General features: G+C 36.4%; 1 protein-coding gene across 50 annotated transcripts in view; it reads left to right on the top strand.

The window, feature by feature from the left end:
- COL25A1 (collagen type XXV alpha 1 chain) overlaps window positions 1–20,734 on the top strand; it is a 430,187-nt gene that overhangs the window by 298,961 nt on the left and 110,492 nt on the right. For all 50 annotated transcript variants that reach the window (XR_008524677.2, XM_054554287.2, XM_054554264.2 and 47 more), the window contains 2 exons: window positions 1,552–1,587; window positions 18,760–18,786. Coding sequence is in view for 49 of the 50 variants with exons in the window: in XM_054554287.2 (XP_054410262.1) it covers window positions 1,552–1,587; window positions 18,760–18,786 (63 nt within the window). In the remaining variant the exon portion in view is untranslated. The remainder of the gene's footprint in view (window positions 1–1,551; window positions 1,588–18,759; window positions 18,787–20,734) is intronic.

The raw sequence follows: 20,734 nt of genomic DNA, 5'->3' as shown, positions 1-20,734 counted from the left end.
TATAAAATGAGGAATTGTCTTTCAACATATGATTTGCTAGTTGTTAGGACTGCTTTCACTCAACCTTCAAAGACAGTGACTGAATTCTGCAACTGTCTTCTAATGCCTTGCTTTTTCTTATGATGATATTCCAAAAGGCAGAGAGATCCACAGCTTTAGGGATATTTAAAGCTCTCCCATTGATTGCTGGTTGCCAACAGAAATACAGTGAGTGTCTCTTCAAAAAGTAGTTAAAACCATTTTGATGGTACATTAGTCAGATCATTGAGCATTATATACTATACTCAAATTCAAGATAGAAATTACTTTTAAAAAACAAAATTAAAGGTAAAGTATGACAAACCACACAATCCAAAATTATATCATTCTTTAAATGAATATAGTTTATTTATGTAAGTAAGAAATGGAGCTTTCTACACATAGGACAAATTAACTTGTTTTAAAATTTTCAGAAATATAACTTGAACTGTATATGGTCTCAGAGTTTATTTATATATACTATGATGACTGCTAGAAAAAGATTTTTTTTTTTTTTGAGACAGAGTCTCGCTCTGTCACCCAGTGGAGAGCAGTGGTGCAATCTCCGCTCACTGCAACCTCCGCCTCCCGGGTTCACACCATTCTCCTGCCTCAGCCTCCTGAGTAGCTGGGACTACAGGCGCCCACCACCATGCCTGGCTAATTTTTTTGTATTTTTGGTAGAGACAGGGTTTCACCATGTTAGCCAAGATGGTCTTGATCTCCTGACCTCGTGATCTTCCCGCCTCGGCCTCCCAAAGTGGAAAAAGATTTTTTTGTGTGCAATGAGGTCTTTGCTATGTTGCCCAAGCTGTAGTGCAGTGGCTATTAACAGACGCCATCGTAGCACACCATAGCCTTAAAGACCTGGGCTCACACAGTCCTCCTGCCTCTGCCTCCCAAATAGCTGAGATTACAGGCATGTGTCATCATACCTTGCTAGAAGAAGACTATAAAAATAAACAGTGAAATACTTATTTTGAAAGACCAGCAATATCTATATTTATTGGCAATTTAAGACAAAAAATATTTTTAGCCAATGACTGTCATTATAATGACAATAAAATATGATAATTCTATATCAATCTGAATATAAGAAAATGATAATGTCATGATATAGTGTAATTTTCTCTATCAAATTTAATAAAACATGTTAGTTCAGCCATCATTAATCCAGGAAGACCAAAATTTAACATCAGTCTCTGCTCATTTTATTAAACACCTGCACTAAGAGCAATTGTCTCTCTGTCCTATGTATGAAAGTTCTGAGTTCTCATAAAGACACCATGTCATTATCTTTATGTCATCCTAAAGAAGACATGATAATCTAGACTAATTTTATTAAACCCTAAATTTGTAAAGTTTATTTGTAGAAGGGAAATTAGCTCTCTTTTAATGTGCTACATTCCTCTATTTAACCTGAAGAAATATATTTGACATTTACATGCCCCAGTCAAAGAAGAAAAAATGATTGAAGGGTTTTTTTTTTAAATACTTACAGCATTACTAAAATTATCACTATTCTTTTTTAAGGGTGAACCAGGAAAACCAGGAGAACAAGGCTTGATGGCAAGTATCTCAATTTATCTTTTTCTATACTAAGCCAGGTTGTTTAAAACTATGGTCAAGATTATGTGTGACAAATGTATCTGTCATATGACAGACTATAATAAAAAAGTGAAAATTAGTAAAAGTTAAAAGTAATATGGCCTATCTACTACATGCGAACGGTCATAAGACCACATACCTACATTGCTGATGTGGGAGAAAAAGAAAGAGATTCCAGGTGTGGGGAGCGACAAGAGATGCTGCAGGTCAAAGGAGAGAATTAATTAAGTGACTCTGCTGTAAGAGAGATTAAATTTAGGGGCATGCCTATTAGCTTAAATAGAAATAGAAATCCCATTTTCAAAGGGATCATTTCTGACTAAATGAATTAGCACAGCAAACTTTGCATAGTGATTCAGAGTTTTTCTACTGTTGAACATCTCTATCCAGAGAAAAATCGTTGTGCCTTTTGGTTCTCTGTCATTTAAAAAAAAAGAAAAGGGCCTGAAGTGATTCCACATGGACTTACTCATAGACACACAGGTCCCAGTTCCCCATGATTTGTTTATCTTTTGCTAGTAGAAAAGATGTTTGGTTAGGTTGGTGGCTCGGGAAGAGTAGAATTCCTTCAACCTACCTCTTCCTGTCCCCTTCTGTCTGTCTCCTGAGCTGCCTCTCTAATCTATGTTATGATGTGAACACTATTGGGAAGCACGGGGTAATTCTCTAATAACCCAAATGCCAGAGGATGGCTCACACTCATCCTGGATACTGAAGGAATGGGCCCAGAGATTGCCAGGGAGCTGACAGTTGACCACAATCAGCTTGACACTGTCCATCCTGCATAATGTTTGGCATGCAGCATGCAGATATTCAAGGTATAAAGTGTAGGCTGGTCACGGGGGTTCATACCTGTAATCTTAGCACTTTGGGAAGCCAGGGAGGGGAGGATCACTTGAGCCCAAGAGTTTGAGACCAGCCTGGGTAAGATGGTGAGACCCTGTCTCTAAATATATATATATATATATTTTAAAAACAGGTAGGTCCTAGTGAAACTAACGCATAGAGTCAGGAATCAACAAGGCTTCTTTGGGCTTCGATTGCATTCAGCAGCTCTCCTGGGGAGTCAGCTGTAGGTGCAGCTGCCTTTGCAGGATCCCTGGTGAAATGAAAGCATTCTGGGTCCAGATCTCACTCACTGCCTGGAAATTCTCTGTTCCTGACCTGTAATATCAAGATACAATTTTTTGTTTGTTTGAGACAGAGTCTTGCTCTGTCACCCAGGCTGCAGTGCAGTGGCGCGATCTCGGCTCACTGCAACCACCACCTCCTGGGTTCAAGCGATTCTCCTGCCTCAGTTTCCTGAGCAGCTGGCACTACAGGCATGTGCCACCAGACCCAGCTAATTTTTGTATTTTTAGTAGAGATGAGGTTTCACCATGTTGGCCAGGATGGTCTTGATCTCCTGACCTTGTGATCCACCTGCCTCGGCCTCCCAAAGTGCTGGGATTACAGGCGTGAGCCACTGTGCCCAATACAGATAATTTTTGGTGCTATAATGGTTTTTGTTTAAAAAAGACAAAAGTGGAAGGAACGGGAAAAAGTCCATATGTAAAACTTAAACAAAACCTTTGTCATCAGTGGTAACTGCATACAAGTGTAGCATTAGCTCTCAGTGGTATGGAGTTATAGAGTATGAAGAATTCTGGGAGAATTACGATAAAATTTTGAAATTAATTTAAGCAATTGAAGGTACATGTAATTTTTGTCCTGGAAAATGGTGAAAACACATTCTTCCCCATATATTCTTATATCGAAAGCTATGTGGGCTTCTCAGGAGCCTTTGTTTGTCCCCAGGTGTGCACAGACTACTCAGATTTTTATCGCTGGCATTGGCTTTTTTCCCTGATACCCAACACGGCATCCTAATATACAATGTTCTAAAATAAAATGGATATAATTTTTAAAAATTCTTATCTTCTACTCAAGGAATTCTCTTTTACATATTACATATGCTCTCTAGGATATACTATGTGAATAACAATATAATCTCATTTGCTCACCATTCCCAGTTTGACATAGTTAAATACAAATGTTTGACCTGATCCTAAATCACTTGCATTATTATCTTAGTGTGCTCCAATTCTCATTTCATATCAAAACTTTCTCAGGTGAAACAATACTGGTTTTTTTTTTCTACAAACTTTTCTTGACTCTTTAAACTCTTATGATTTAGTTCATGTTATTTTTTAAATGCATTTAAGAAACCTAATGAAAATGACAAATGTTTCAAGGATATATATATTAAGTGATCTAAATGGCATTTAAAAATTACTGTTTTTAAAGATGTAAGATTCTTTTCAAAGAGAAAACCTCTTTAATGTGTATAAAGAAAAGTGACAAATTATAGTGCATATCCCAGTGAATTTTCACCAAGTGAACATAACTATGTACAAACCAGATCAAGAACGAGGACATTATCTTAAACCCTTCTTTACCCCCAGTTGCCATCCCAGAGGTAGCCTCCACCCTGACTTCTGTCACTATATGTTAGTTTTGCCTACATTTGAATTTTATAGTAATCGAATCCTACAGTATGTACACTTTTGTGTCTGGCTTCTTTCATTCAACATTATATTTGTGAGATCATCTACCTCTGTTTTAATGGCTTTCACAGCTTGTTTAAAAAAATAGGAGAAAGAACCATATTTCCTTGACTACCCCGTTAAAACTACATCATTCTGATAGCAGTAAATGAATGAATGTCCGTCTGACCTTGGGCAAGTCACTTAACCTCTCAATTTCTCATCTGTGAAGAAAGGATAATAATACCCTCTCTGACTACCTTAAAAGGTTGCCAAAGACAATGCAATAAATTAGGGGAAAGCACTTTAAAACATATAATGAAGAACTATATGAGTATGTTATTATTATTATCACTCAGTTGTTCTCTCTAGAGTAAATTACAGGTGAGTGTGGATTTATATAACAGATGTATTCCTGTAAAGTTTTGTATAAATCAGATTTTCTTAACATATTTTGAATGTGCCAGGGAATTTTGCTGTTTAAAGAAATCCTATTCAGAATCTTTCTGTAAATCAGTGTAATCCCCTAATTCTTCTCCTCAGCAAACTGAATTTCTATATTTTATGTTTGCTTAACATGAAGTATTTCTCCAATCTAAAAATCTATCTTTTTAAAAAGAAATCATGATTTGTTAACTTGAATAGCACCTGTATATTTTAACTCATCAAAGAGAAAAGAGGATACTAGAAATATAACTGCAATTTTCATGAGGAGGAAATTTTTCTTTTTTTTCTCTTTTATTATTATTTTTATTATACTTTAAATTCTAGGGTACATGTGCACAATGTGCAGATTTGATGCATAGGTATACATGTGCCATGTTGTTTTGCTGCACCCATCAACTCATCATTTACATTAGGTATTTTTCCTAATGCTATCCCTCCCCCAGCTCCCCAGCCCCCACCCCCCGACAGGCCCCGGTGTATGATGTTCCCCACCCTGTGTCCAAGTGATCTCATTGTTCAATTCCCACCTATGAGTGAGAACATGCAGTGTCTGGTTTTCTGTCCTTGTGATAGTTTGCTGAGAATGATGGTTTCCAGCTTCATCCATGTCCCTGCAAAGGACATGAACTCATCCTTTTTTATGGCTGCGTAGTATTCCATGGTGTATATGTGCCACATTTTCTTAATCCAGTCTATCATTGATGGATATTTGGGTTGCCTCCAAGTCTTTGCTATTGTGAAGAGTACCGCAATAAATATACATGTGTATGTGTCTTTATAGTAGCATGATTTATAATCCTTTGGGTATATACCCAGTAATGGGATTACTGGGTCAAATGGTAATTCTAGTTCTAGATCCCTGAGGAATCGTGAGGAGGAAATTTTTCTTAGAAACTTAGAAATTTTCTTTCACACATTCTGTGTGTGTATGTGTGTGTGTGTGTGTGTGTATGTGTCTGTGAACTTGAAATCTGGTAGGGAGAAAAGTACGTTGTATCAGTAGTTCTGGTTTTAGAACTACTTAGTGGTATATGACTATAGTCTGTGATCCTTTTTACTGATCTATAAAATGTAGGTAATAATTCCTATTCTACCTGTCTCACTGGGTTATGGAAGCAAGTGAAATGATAATATGAAATGTTTTATGAACCACAAAGAATTCCATAAATGAGAAGTATTACTATTAAAACAAATGTCTAGTAATATAACTTGGCATACAGAAAGGCTGCTCTAAGAAATGTAAGGGCTAAGAATAGTTGAATAATAGCTACCAATTAAATTACAACATGTCAAATACTGCAATTAAGAGAGTAATTTATTGCTTTTATCCTATTTGTAGTTATTGTTGTTTTAGCTTTCTTCTCCTAAATATTGTATCATCTTACATTATTAATTTTTCATAACATTCTCCTTCTCACCCACTTATTAAGACAAACAAAAGATAATAAATACCACTACTGTCATCTTTTTCACATTATGTAAACCCCACTACATTTGTTGGTTTGTGTCATGGAGGAGTGCTTGCTTACATAAGGACCTTAAGAGGCACTAGAGAGTTGTTATAAATTTAAAATGTCGCTGATGATGAAATGAAGAAGCTAGAAACAATCTAAAATTAGCTCTTGCAAAACTGTATGAGTGTCTCAGGTAGGGAATTAGTTTTCATAATCTAAGATATATAGTTTATATTGCAGAAGTAATCTTCTGACGATTAACAGCATGAATAAAAAAGAAAACCTGCAGCTCACGCAGTTCCACATTGATTTAATCCTGCCATGCATCTATTCTGTAAACGTGACCTTTGGGTTTCCAAGAAGTTCAGGATTAGCTTCTAAAACCCAGATTTTGCACTTAAATAAATTTGACTCCATCTAAATAAGGAGAGAGCTGCTGTATCTTATAAAACTAGACCCAAGAATGAAACAAAGGAATGACCATAATTGGAAGTGATCAAGTTCTGAATCCTAGCACAAATGATCTTTATCTTTCAGTTCTTCAGAAATTCAAATCGTTGTTAAAACAGTATTTTAAAAGGTATCTTTCCTTTCGATATTCTTGCTGTTTCTTTCTTTGACAGATGCATAAATTTTCAAAAGCATGAAAGGCAGACGGTATTGAAAAAAATACACCAAATTGCTCCAGTTTCATCTATATTATTTTTTGTTCCAAATTGTCTATATCCAAGGTTTCAAAAACTAAATCACTTTCCCGTTCTGAAACTCTTTATTCCTTTCTTCTCTTCCCCTAAATATATATAAACTCTGTAACATATTCATTTATTTTCTACTGAATTATAAGAATACTTAAAGTGTTCCTCATTGGGCCCTAGTGGTATCTGAAATATTTGCTGTTGTGGTGCCTTAAAGTGAAATTTGGACTTTTGTCCAAACAGTTTACAGATACTTTTAGTTTATTTTAATTTTACCTGCAAACACATTTAATACATTTGGGTGAAGTGGATATAATTTTTTAAAAATATTAGTTAATAACATAAGCATGAAAATGTTTCTGTTGCATTTAAAATAAAATTGAAATACCTAGTATGTGAAGGTTTACTTTAAATATGTTCAATTTATAATGCATTGCTATCCCATGGATTTCATAAAACTCATGGCTTTCCTTCACTGTGCTTTGATCTGCCTGCTATCTTGATCAGCACGTGGCAGACACTGAAGACAACAGCAGACTTCCTAATTTGGATCTGGCAGAGGAAGCAAGACCTCCAAACCTTCAAATCACAAATAACAAAAATGACTGAAATCGTGTTATTGTAGTTAGTTATTAGACTAGATTTTTACAACAAAATCTTGTTTGATAAAACTGCATGTCCTTCAGTTGTGCACACTGCCTGCTGAGATGCCGTAGCAACCATTCTAATGCTTTATCAGCCTCTCTTAATCTGATTGTCCATGAAGTACATATAAATGGCACACCTGCAGGGCTCTTCCCACCTCCTTGGCACTTTTGCCCAGAGCCTGTAGTGCTGTTTTTCAAATGGACCAGAGAAAGTAGACAAGTGATGCCTTCTATTTCTGGTGCTGCCCCACCACCTCTTCCAGGGAGTCCTGCCATAGAATCAACACAGTGAAACTGTGTCTCCCCAGGCTGGGGGGACCTGCTCTGTGTTGATTCCTGCGTGCACAGACTTCTCTAGAGGTGTCTAAAGGTCACTTAGTGAGGTGATAGGAAGGAACATTTGACTTTCCTTTGAAGCTGGTTCTGTCTCCTAGAAACAAAACGTCATCTTGGGGAGCATTTTCAACAATGATTTAGAAGCATGATTATGTAGTAGAAAGACAGTCTCAACAGCTGAGTAGATGACTCTGTCTGTATTCCTCTCTCATTACTTCATTTTGTTTTCCTTCATGACCTCTAGGCTGTGAACCAGCTCTATTATTAACTATTTTTACAGTGGCTCCAGCTCAAGGTCTAATAAGCTCTATCATTTGGACAAATTAAAGTATCTAGGCCTTAGATTCCTCATCTGTAAAGAATGGTGAAACTAAACGGCATGATTTCCCTTCCAACCTTAAAGTCTCATCATCCTACTCTGTTTCTATTATGAATGCACAGATGCATATTGTATGTATCTGTTATATATGTTCTGTAAATAATTAAAAGCAATGAACAGTCATATGCTAAGTTTCTAATACAAGAAAGTCTTAAAAATTGTCTCCTTCTCCAAAACCATAATCAACTTCTCTAGTTGTCACTTCTTGTAACTTTAGAATCCAGCTTATTCTAGCTCTACTGAAGCAAAATAAGTGACTCTTGTATGAGAATATTAACTAAGTTATAATTGATCTGTCTCATCAAATTCTCATATTTCATCATTAGATAAGAAGAAATTTTTAAAAATAGAGTTAAATCTGTTTGAATGTACTTTATATTTGCAGACAGGGCAAATGTACAAGTTTTAGGGCAAGAGGAAAAATGGGAGTCCTTATACAAAGTGTCTAAATATTTAAGTTATAAACCAACCTAATAAAACTGTTCAGTAAAATATGTTCTGTCCCCCAACCTTTACAGATATATTCTCATGATGACTTGGAAAATTCAAATCCAGAATTCTTGCACTCCTTGGAGTTCAAAGCCACAGTGTGGTGGCACGAGGAGAGCTGTAACTAGCCCTAGCCCTATCCTTGGCCTGCTTCCCTTCTCTCCCACACCTTCCTCCATTCTTCAACTTTATAAGACTCAGCCTCTAACTTTATAAATGTTCTTGAATGCTCACAGGACCAAATTTCATCTATCCCCCTCAAAATACCCACCTCTTTGCCTTCTCTTCCAATTTGTTGTGGTGCACACCAGTGGTATGGTTTACCTTCAGAAGAACAGGCCTGGGAAGAGGCAACACATAGTCTTTGAAGTGAGCTCAAGTCATTGGAGCAGAGAATTCTGGAGTCCTTAGTGCCTGAAAGTCAGGTGGCTGGGTGGGATGGTAGGGCTGAGGGTGGAGGGTATGTATACAGGTGAGCATGTTCTCTTAGACCCACGGATTCCTAACCCCCTGGGAAGCACAACCAGAAAAGAGCCCTTTAAAGCATGGGCACAAGACAAAAGCCTCCTTGCCAGATCTAAGGGAAGTTCAGGATATGGATCTGAGTGGAACCTTACAAAAGAAATAGACCTCTGCTTGGTCACCTCCTTTGAGGAAACTTCACACATGCATACACTTTCACACTCCCCCAAGCTAAGTTAGAAGCTGTCTTCTCCCCTTCTCCACAGCATATGTCACATCATATAATAGTTATTCATACTTAGTGTGTTTAATAAACAGAGTGACTGAGTGATACGAGTTAATCAATTAATAAATCAAGCTCTAATACAAAGAAATTAGCTTTATGTTTTTCTCCCAATTGATGTCATGTCATTATGCCCCAAGGGTAGGATTGGGCAGGATAAATCCAACAGAATTACACAAAATTACTCTTCTTTTTCTTCTTTTGTTCTGTTTTGTTGTTTTAGAGACAGGGTCTTGCTCTGTCACCTGGCCTGCAGTACAGTGGCATGATCACAGCTCACCTCAGCCTCAAACTCCTGAGTTCAAGGAATCCTCCTGCCTCAGCCTCCCAAGTTGCTAGGACTAAGGCATGCACCACCATACCTGGATTTTTTAATTTTTATGTTTTATGGAGATAGAGGCTTGCTGTATTGCCCAGGCTTCAAGCAATCCTCTTGCATAGGCCTCCCAAAGTGCTGGGATTACAGGTGTGTGCCACCACGCCCGGCCTGTATCTTTTTATATTTATATATGTATTATAGATTATTTGGAGTATATATGTGCTTATAAATATGCATGTTATAACTAAAAGGATGATTTTCATGAGGACAATGGAAAAGTAATTGCATCAATTTCTAGTCACACCAGCTGGGCGTGGTGGCTCATGCCTGCAATCCCAGCACTTTGGGAGACTGAGGTAGGTGAGTTACCTGAGGTCAGGAGTTTGAGACCAGCCTGGCCAACATGGTGAAACCCTGTCTCTACTAAAAATACAAAAAATTAGCAGGCATGGTGGTAGGTGTCTGTAATCCCAGCTACTCTGGAGGCTGAGGCAGGAGAATCACTTGAACCTGGGAGGCAGAGGTTGCAGTGAGCCAAAGTCGCACCATTGCACTCCAGCCTGGGTGACAGAGTGAGACTTGGTCTCAAAAATAAAAACAAAAAAACAAAAAAGAAACAACCAAACAAATTCTAGTCACACCATATGGCTATTTATTAAGTAGGATATAAAAGGTTTAGAAGAAATCTTAGAAATCATTTAGCTTAGCATTTCACAGAACAGCATCAGAGTGAAAAAGAAACAGCCAAGGTTACAAAATAGTTAATGGCAGAACCAGGCTAGAATCCAGTTCACCTGATTTCAGTCTTGGGTGTTCTATTGTCTAGATCTGCACTGTTCAATGCAGTCACCATTAGCTACATATGGCTCTTTAAATTTAAGGTTGGCCAGGCTCTGTGGCTCATGCCTGTAATTCTAGCACTTTGGGAGGCCCAAGTGGGTGGATCACTTGAGCTCAGGAGTTTGAGACCAGCCTGGGCAACATGGTGAAAACCCATTTCTACAAAACAACAAACAAAAACAAAAATTAGGCTTGATGGCTCATGCCTGTATTCCCAACTACTTGTGGGGCTGAGACAGGAGGATCACTTGAGGCTGGAAGGTGGAGGTAGAGGTTGTAGCAAGTCGAGATCACGCCACTGCGCTCCAGCCTGGATGATAAAGTGAGTCCCTGTAGAAACAAATAAATAAATAAATAAAATAAAAAATTCAGTGTCTAAATATTTTACTGGCCACATTTCAAGTGCTCAGTAGCCATATGTGATTGGTGGCTATCCTATTGGATTGACCGATATAGAATGTTTCTATCATTAAAGAAAGTTCTGTTATTAATACACAGTGCAGATCCATCCAGGTAGAAAACAGATCTGAATAGGATATGACTATATATTATAATCTTAAATTTAAGAACTTTTTCTGTGGATCATGAGTTATTTAAATTCTAGCAGCCAGTGTTTCTCAGCTTTGTTGATTTAACATAGGAAAAGCACTTACACTGCTCAATGGAAATATTTTTTACTGAGTGTAGTGTAGGGTGATAGGCCTTTGTGAACCATAAATTTGTTTCCTTTATAGTACTCGAGGGAAGTATGTTTAATCACAGAGGGCAAAGAAGCCTGTTAATTTTTCTTTCTTTTTGGATCATTTCCATTTTGGGTTTAGCAATAAGAAGCAATTTATTAAATATTTCGAAGGGATGGAGTGAGCTAATTTTAGTGTGGATATCTGGCGAGAGGTAATATAGAGTCTCTGTTTTGGAATCTGATCAAAAATAGATTTTTATATACCTAGATTTATCTTTAATCTATGGTATATAATGCTCAATGTTTAGTCTTGGGTTCTGGTTTTGTCAAGTGGTGAGAAAAATGTATTACTTCTTTAATTTCCTGAGCTTTAAGAGACCTCCCTTAAAGAGGTCATAGCCTCATGATTTGAGAAACACCAATAAATGAATCATCCTGGTTTAATATTTTCCTCAAAAATTCAGCACATGAGATAGAGAAGTCAAAAAGAATTTACTCTTTTAAAAAATAATTACTGCATGTAGAACTTTTTTTCATCAAATGCTCATGAATAAATATAATGACATGCCATCTTCGTAACAGGCTCTGGGTAGTAGAGGAACTTTTTCAAATAATAGAAATTATGGGGTGATATTACTGAAACAAAAATCTCAGATACTTAAACAGAACAACTGCCTCAAAACTGGGAACTCTTTCCAGTGATAGAGGTATGATAATATGAGTGTTGAAATAATGGTGGAAAGTCACTAAACAGAATTTAATTAATTTTTAAATTCATTCATTCATTGTTTCCATTTAGTCAATAATTATTTATGTGTTAGGCACTAATCTAGGTGCTGACAATGTGAAATATATGGCCTGAGGAAGTGGATTTTTAGTCAAGTGGATTTTTTAAATAGGTAAATATGTTAAAATATAGCCAGTGGAAATGTGCTAAAGAAACACAAAGGAAAAAAACAAGCTTTGTCTGGGTGCACTGCAGAAGGCTCACAAAGGAAGTGAGTTATGACCGCTGGGCCTTGAAGAGTGATTAAGAACTTCACATGAAGACTGATCGGGGAAGGATATGGACTTCTTGGGAAAATATAAATGATGAAGTGTGACTGAAGACAGGATCCATGAAAGACTTGAAACAAGAGATGAGGCTCTCTCTTCTCAGCACTGTCTTGCTCTGCTCTTGTTTATACTGTGTTCCTTCATACCCACTTCAACTAAATCACCGGCTTTTACATTGAAAACATTGCAGTGCACTCTCTTATATTCTAAACATTTCCCAATACTTTCTAGTTGGCATTTCCACACACTTAAGCTATGAAATCCAAATCTTGTAAAACATCACTTGTATTACACTCCAGGCATACATATAATAGTGGCTAGAGTTTATGTTTCTTAACCTTCCCACATCAAACATCCAAGCAGAACATGGCGTTTTATATACATGCATCTTAAATGATTCCTTCTTAAGTAAGATAAATTTCCTCTTACTCTTTATAAACCAAGTTTATGTATTTTGTGATCTCGTGATGCATTTCACCAGGTTAATATCTTTCAAAAAATTGTGATTAAAGTCTGTTGTACCAAACCCTTGAGAAAGTCTGGTACTATTGTTTTATGACTCCATAAGTTAGATTATATGTGTTATCATTCTTCCCTTTGGAACTAGACTTTTAAAAGTATTTTCTTCATTTTGCCTAACTTTTATTAAATCGTGGAAAAATTCTTAAAAAGGAAATAATTTTAAATGGCTTAATAGTTTTGGGCTTTTATCCTCCCCTTCACAGATGGACCACCTCTTTTTTGTTCCCTGTGTTTTTTATTACAGAAGCTAGTTGTATATTCTTGTGTCCAGAAATGACCAGCAGCTCTCAGAGCTTCAAATTTTACTGTTAGTCATCAGGGACAGAACAGGAAATGTGTCCGCCCCCTACATCATTTCCTAATAGCAGGCAACCAGAACTTGCCTTAAAACATGTCCCAAGAGGCATCCTAAAGCACATCATTTAGGAACTCAGCATCCTGTTTAAGTAATTAATACCTCAATCAAATTTGTGCTAACATCAGTAGTGTCAGAAAAATTCATTAATTTTTTTCCATCCCATGATGTATCTTTTTGTGTTATTTTTTTGTTCACAAACTGGAAAGTACAGCCAATGCATAATGGTCACAGAGTCATTCTTTTCTTAACAGCCTACTTTGAAGATTTACTTGGGTTGATAATTCTATCTATTGTTTGCATAATTGTTTTCTGAAGTGCATTAGAGACCTTAGGCCTACATACACATACACAACACTCTCATTGTTAATGATACCATGTAATTTGGATGATTTTGGCTTTGCTGTATTCATATGGAAGTCATGACCTAAATTCCTCCACTCACACTTGCAATTAGAGCTAATCTGGAGGCTATTAGAATAGGCCAGCAATGTTAGAATGAGTCAGGTGAACAAAAGGGTGAAAAATCCTGCCATTTCTGTCTTGAAACACTATTGTCCAAAGTTTAAGAAAAAAAAAACCTGATTTGCTTTATGTATCCATTTATTCATTTCCGTAAATTTTATCCTACTCAAAGTAAACATCATTGTGCTTACAAGCACCTACAAGGCCATACACATGCAATTGTTCTTCCCTGTTCGTATCCCCATCTCCTACTACTCACTGACAGCCTCCTTGCTGTTCTTTGAACACACTTAGCATGTGCCCAACTCTTGGTCTTTGCATTTGCTCTTCCCTTGCCTGGAATATTCTTCCCCCTTCTATATGCATGGCTCTTTGCCTGACCTCTTTATCACTGAGAGCTTCACTAAATGACCGCCCCACCCGCACCACACACGCAATTTAAACTATTCCATCTACTTCTCACAATCCATATCCCCCTCTTTGCTTTAGCACTTACCAACTGACACAATTTTATGTTTTATTTGTTTATTGTCTTACTACATTCACTAGTATATGAAGTCCAGGGGTATGCATTTTTATCTTATTTTGTTTTGAGTGCTCACTGAGTGGTCATTTTTTTTGTCTTATTTTATAGACAAAATAGAACTCAGTGGGCTCTTAAAAACTATAATGTGAGTGAATAAATGAATTAACCTCAAAATGATTCACTGAGCAATCACTATGTGCCAGCTACTGTGCATGATAAAGGTAATTTAGAATGAATAAAGAAGTAAGCAGACAATTATGATTATTGTTGGAAAATTCTATGAAAACATCATAGGGGTGCTTTGGAGAACAAAAGAGGGGCACCTAACCCCAAAGGTGAGGGCACTGAGCTCTGATATTTGGAATGGATGCAGGAGAGGACCAGGGAGAAGAAAGCCCCTTATAGGAACAGACAGAGGTGTAGAAATGTGGAAGCCTGGCTTATGCAGAAAACTGCAACTACTGCCAAAGCTCAGACTCTTCTAAAAGGCTACGAAAAGCCATTGAAAGATATTTAAGTATGGGAAAGGTATGAACCCATTAGGGGAAGCTCACGCAGGCAGCAGTGTGCAGAAAGGATTGGAGGAGACCAAAAGTAGGGTGGTCATTAGATGAATGTTACGTTAGCTAAGGGAGCGAGAAATGGGTTTAACAGGAATGTAGCAATGTGACTGGAGAAGAAGGCTGGACCATAGAGATATTCTTAAGTATCTGATGGACTGAAGTAGGAGGAGTAAAGCTTTACTCTGAGGCCCGAGTAACATGCTTTCGGTAAAGACAGTCACCAACATGGGGTCTATCATGTTTCTTTAACTTACTTTCTCACCATATGCTGAATATTGTACATAAATCTTTAGATATGGAATCTAGCGGGGAGAGGAAAAATTGGAAAGAATATCAAGTATACTATATAATTTCTTACTGTGTTTACAAGTTTTTATCTGAACTTTATTTTGCATAACTTTCCATGGTGTTTTCTGAAAGATTATTAAAACTGGTATAAAGGTTTATATGCAGATTAGTGATGTTACTCCATGCTTAGAATTTTTCAGTGACTCTTTGAGTTTTTATCTTTCTGATAAAGTTATATTCAAGATGCAGAATTCTTCAATTAAAAGTTTTTACAATTTATATCACCCAGAACCTCTATTTAAATTAGTGTATTTTAAGGTTCTAATTATAGTTGACATTTCTGGAGTTTAAAGAAATATAGCTTAATATGTTGAGATTCTGTATGCTACAGTTTTTAATCTTGATATATATGCAAAGAAATTATTTTGAAAAAATAAAACTAGATTATTTTCATCTTAACTGGTTATATACAAAGTATATGCAAATATAAATAAGGAAGGACCACTTCATCGATTAATAAAGATGAACCAAAAAGATTATGACTCTAGATTGGAAATCTACTTGATCCAAACTTACTAAATCATGAAGATAACAATAATGGAATTGTTTTAGACTTTAATTTTGGGAATAATCAGCATTTGTTTGACTAGTGAATAATGAATTTATGGCATTATTAATCCAAGTTGTTGTGCAGGATGAAAATATAAACAAGTGTAAGGAAGATTAGATAGGCTAGGAGTAGTAGCTAACACTTGTAATCCCAACACTTTGGGATGCCAAGGTGAGAGGATCGTTTGAGGCCAGGAGTTTGAGACCAGCCTGGGCAATATAGCAAAACCCTGTCTCTACAAAACATTAAAAACTTAGCCAGGCATGGTGACATGTGCTTGTAGTCCCAGCTACTTGGGAGGCTGAGGCGGGGGATTGCTTGAGCCCAGGAGTTTGAGGCTGCAGTGAGCTATGATCACGCCACTGGACTCCAGCCTGGGCAACAGAGCGAGACCCTGTCTCAAAAGTGAAAACAAAAATAAAAAAAGATTTGATAAATTAATGAATGCTTCTATGGTGTTTGCCCATTACTTTATAAACTTACATTTGTACCAGAAACCGCAAGACTAATCAAATGTAATCATCTTAACCAACTGGTAGCAACATACCCTAATTTTAAAATCAATTTTTGAGTAGGGAAACTTTGATTTGTAAGCTTAACTTTAGTTACCACAGTGTTATAGATATATAATGGTATTATTAATCTAAGGATACTCAAAACAAATGCATATAAGTAAAATCTTGCTCAGTAAAAATAGCTGGTATTTCTAGATGTGTGCATGCATGTGCACACGTGTGTGTGTGTGTGTGTGTCTGTCTGTAAAATAAGTGTCCTATATTTTATTCTGCCTTAATCCCAGGTATCCCTCCCCTAGTAATGGATGATACTCTTGTTAGATCCCTACCATTTTTCCTGCCAGAGAGATCAAAGAAGTATATGCACATTTCTGGTAACTGTGAATATATTCTTGGCAGCATAGTTATGAAAATTCTATAAGACACATATTCCCAATTCAAAATTAATGTTAAATCTTAAAAACTGCTTTTATTTTTAGAGGTTACCAGAAGTAGCAGTAGTTTCCTAACAGTAAAGGAAAATATTGTCTTTGTAGCCATCCTTAGATTTTCATTAAATATTGTGTTAAAATATACAACTTATTTAATTTTATGAATTTCAGAGTTGTGATTAGTCATTCTAAATCTCTGATTTTATGTGATTATGCAACAGACCAAATTAGAAAATATCAGATATGTTATTCTGTAATTAAAATATTTGATGTAGAATTCACTCTTATTTTCGTTTGAAATATTCCCTTCCAGGGTTATATATCAATGTGATGAAATAGACAATTTTAGTGAGCAACATTTTTTTCAAGTGGCAGTTAGGTTTGCAGTGGGAAACAAGCCTTTGTGAATTGAACATACACATTCTCAGTCTAAATACTGAATTAATGTACTCCTTGTTCTATTACTTCCTTTCTAACATCAACATTTTAAGAAGTAAAGTACTCTAGAGACACTGGAGAAAATGGAATCACAGACAGTGATAAAACCCAAGTCCTTTCTTCATTCTCAGATCTCCTATCACCACAGCCTCCAAATTCTGCCCTTACTTAGCATGAACATTTACTTCCCAAACAATTTACCCAAATGAGGAAATGATTAAATATGTTTATATGCTAAGGGGAAGAACTAGTGAAGAAGTGGAGCCTCTGATACAGATGCAGGGGTAACTGATTGCAAAAGATCCCTGAGGACAGAGACAAGGATGGATTCCAGAGTATACCGGATGAGTTTGCCTTGTATAGGAGGAGGGACTTTTCTTCCTCTGATACAAGAAAGAGGTACACATACGTTTTGGTTTGGTGAGAGACAAGATGTCGAGGGAATTTAATTTACACCTGATAGTCTCTATTTTCTCTGCAAAATCTAAAACAGGGAGAATTTTAAATAAAGGGAGTGAGATAAGTAGGGAGAATGTCTGACCACACAGATAAACCAAACAAGCTCATTAAACAGTTGGTTGAGTAAATTAAATAGAAATATATAAAGGCAGTATTGCACAGTGTACTTTCAATAACCTAAAGCTGATTATATGAGGAAATTGTTAGTCTTCCTGTGAGGATTGCAAAATAACATGAGGAACAGATTCTCTGAATGTTCCTAAACATTATATATTTTTAATAAAAAGGATGCATGAGCAGGTCTTCTTCTGACAACCACCCTAGTGTTTTATTTAGTGTTACAGAGTGAGAATGCTACATGCTGATTAACTGAAATGTCACACACTGAAAATAAGCTGGTCATTAGTTAAATCTCATGGAATAAAGAGCTTTTAACATGAAATTTTGAGTGTCTATAACTTTGCTAAAACATACTGAAAAATATTTTTGAAAGAACTGGAAGAAAATGCTTAATAGTTATATTTAAAAATAGATACAAATAGAAAATAGCTATATCTCTTTGAGTTATTTTCCACTGTCTCAAAGCCATGCCTTGCTCTAAATAAAGCCAAGAGAATCCCAACACTGACTTTGTGGTTGAAAAACTGCTAAATCTCAAAACTGCTGCATTTCCATGCTGTATAAATATTCTCATTCATCTCACTAAATCTCCTCCACCCAGTATCTTAGTCTAAGAAACAACTGACAGCATCTTTTGTTCCCTTTTCTAGTATATACTCGGTATCGCAGTTGACACTGGCCTCCCCTAGTTTGTAAACAAGTTTTTGTGCAAGTTAGTTGACCATATTTCCTAAAAGAAAGAACAGAAAAAAAAATCATGTTTATTTGTAATGCTATTTAATTATTTCCTTTGCAAATCTGCTTACTGAAGATTTGCAGGTGCAGAAGTCATCTAATGTGTCCATTTGCGGAGAAACTACATTGCATTTTAACTGCTTCTAGGGACTATATCTTCAGCCTTCTAAATGAGATTGATGTGATACATTTATTGGTATTTTTTTAAAAAACAATATGTGCTAGAACAGCAAAGATTATTTTTTAATAGAGAGGAGAAATCAGAATCCTGCCTGCTGCATATGCTTAATGTTTTTCAAAAGAAAATTAGAAGAAAATATCCATTTGGAACTTCAAACTGAAATTTTTCTTTTCTTTTTTTTTCCTGACATATGAAATGTCAACCTATTTCAGTATAGCAAAGAGAATCTTAGAGAATAGGACAGTTTAAATTGGTCATCTAAGCTTAAATGGCTACAATATTATGTTAATGGAATTGTTTTTCTTTTTTAGGGTCCTCTAGGGCCTCCGGGACAAAAGGTAGAGTATAAACAACAATACTGTGAAAGTAATTGTGCTGTCATGACCTAATGGCAAGCAAGAGAGGTGAATGAAATTAGCTACTGTAAGCCATGCTGAAGCAGTCGGTCTGGTTTGTGTATTCTGCTTTCTAAAAATACAGTCACATAATGTGAGCATTAGATTTCTAATTGACTCCATTCTAAAAAATTCAATAAATCCAGAGCAGACTCTTTTTAAGTTGTCTGCTGAACTTGTACGTTATTGAATTTTAATTCAAATACTGGTAAAACATGACAAAATTTAAAATGTGAAAGATAATTTGATATTGCAAAATGAATGCATGGCCTTCCTCAATTATATGATTGCCAAACGACCAGAGAACTGAGCCGAAAAAAAGGATATTGCTGGGTTCACTATATTCAAGTAGCCTACTGGTGTCCTTCTTTGCTGAGGTAACCTGAAAAGTGACTTCCTGATTGTCATTTCATTGTTATCCACAATCATCAGAATTGACCATTAAATTCTGATGGAGAGGCCAGGCACAGTGGCTCATGCCTGTAATCCCAGCACTTTGAGAGGCTGAGGCGGTTGGATCACCTGAGGTCAAGAGTTAGAGACCAGCCTGACCAACATGGTGAAACCCCATCTCTACTAAAAATACAAAAATAGCTGGGTGTGGTGGCACATGCCTGTAGTCCAAGCTACTCAAGAGGCTGAGACAGGAGAATCGCTTGAACCTGGGAGGCAGAGGCTGCAGTGAGCTGAGATTGTGCCACTGCACTCCAGCCTGGGTGAGACAGAGCAAAACTTGGTCTCAAAAAAAATTTTTTTTTTTCAAATTCGATGGAGAAGATCTAGGGTTTCCAAAATTACACCTATCCTGTAGCAGCAAATATATTAATAGCAAATAGATGGCATTTTGCCAGCAAAATATCACTAAGTCCTCATTCCCCCATCTTTACACCCCTCAAGCCGGGAGGGGGATATTTAACCCACGGAAAACTAAAGAAAACAATTGTATTATAACAGGTGGAAAAGTGATTATTCTTTATCTTTGGAATCCATCAAAGATAGAGACTTTTTATCCCCCAAGCACTGGGCATGTGGCATCTGTTGAAACATAATCCTACAAACCAAGTAAAAGCCCATGGGTTGCGAGACAACTTGTGCATAGGAACACTTTGTCCTTCGCAATAATGTCTCTATTAAGCATGGTGTGAAATTGTAAAGCTACTCTAATCCACATACGACCAAGATAAAATTACTGCTTCAGGCTTCGGGAAGTCCTTTAATGACCCATTCAATATAATCACTGAACACAGTAAGGAACTTGCCATCTCAATTTGTTTTGATTATAATTACTGTTTTTTTAGTAGACTATTTTTTAGGGGAGTTTTTGGTCTATAATTACTATTTAAAAAAATCTTTTCCCCATTATTATTAAAGAAATGTAATATCAGAAAAATCTGTTTTCTAGTTTTAGACAAAGAATAAGCACATTGTATTTAAAATTGTTTCTCCAGAGCCTAAATGGAAGGTGTAATGGAGGGAAATGACATCACTGTTTGAAAATATTTGCTAATGTTTCTGTATCCATTTAAATGTCATAGATTTTCTCAGGTAATAATTAGCTTTCTTATTCTCCAGCTCACCCATCTATGTCCAATCATTCATACTCATGCCTCTATGCATGTGCACACACACGCCCACACATGCTCACACACACACCTTAACTTTTTTTGTACAGAAGTTGTGTTGTTCCTGGTCAGTGTATAACATTTTTTACACCTTTTTGAGTCACTCTGGAAGACATATTCACATTCATGTGGCTTAAACTTACTCCTTGAAAGTCTGGGAGGAAAATGCTTAAAATACAACAAATTTGAGTTTACGACATGGGCCCCTTATTTAACCGTGGAACAAATGGTTGTTATTTTAATTACCTTTTGTTTTATTGTATTTTAAC

The sequence above is a fragment of the Pongo abelii genome, chromosome 3, assembly GCF_028885655.2.
Source record: "Pongo abelii isolate AG06213 chromosome 3, NHGRI_mPonAbe1-v2.0_pri, whole genome shotgun sequence".
NCBI lineage: Eukaryota > Metazoa > Chordata > Mammalia > Primates > Hominidae > Pongo > Pongo abelii.
Note: the sequence above shows the minus strand (reverse complement) of the source record. Positions and strands in the feature narration are given on the sequence as shown.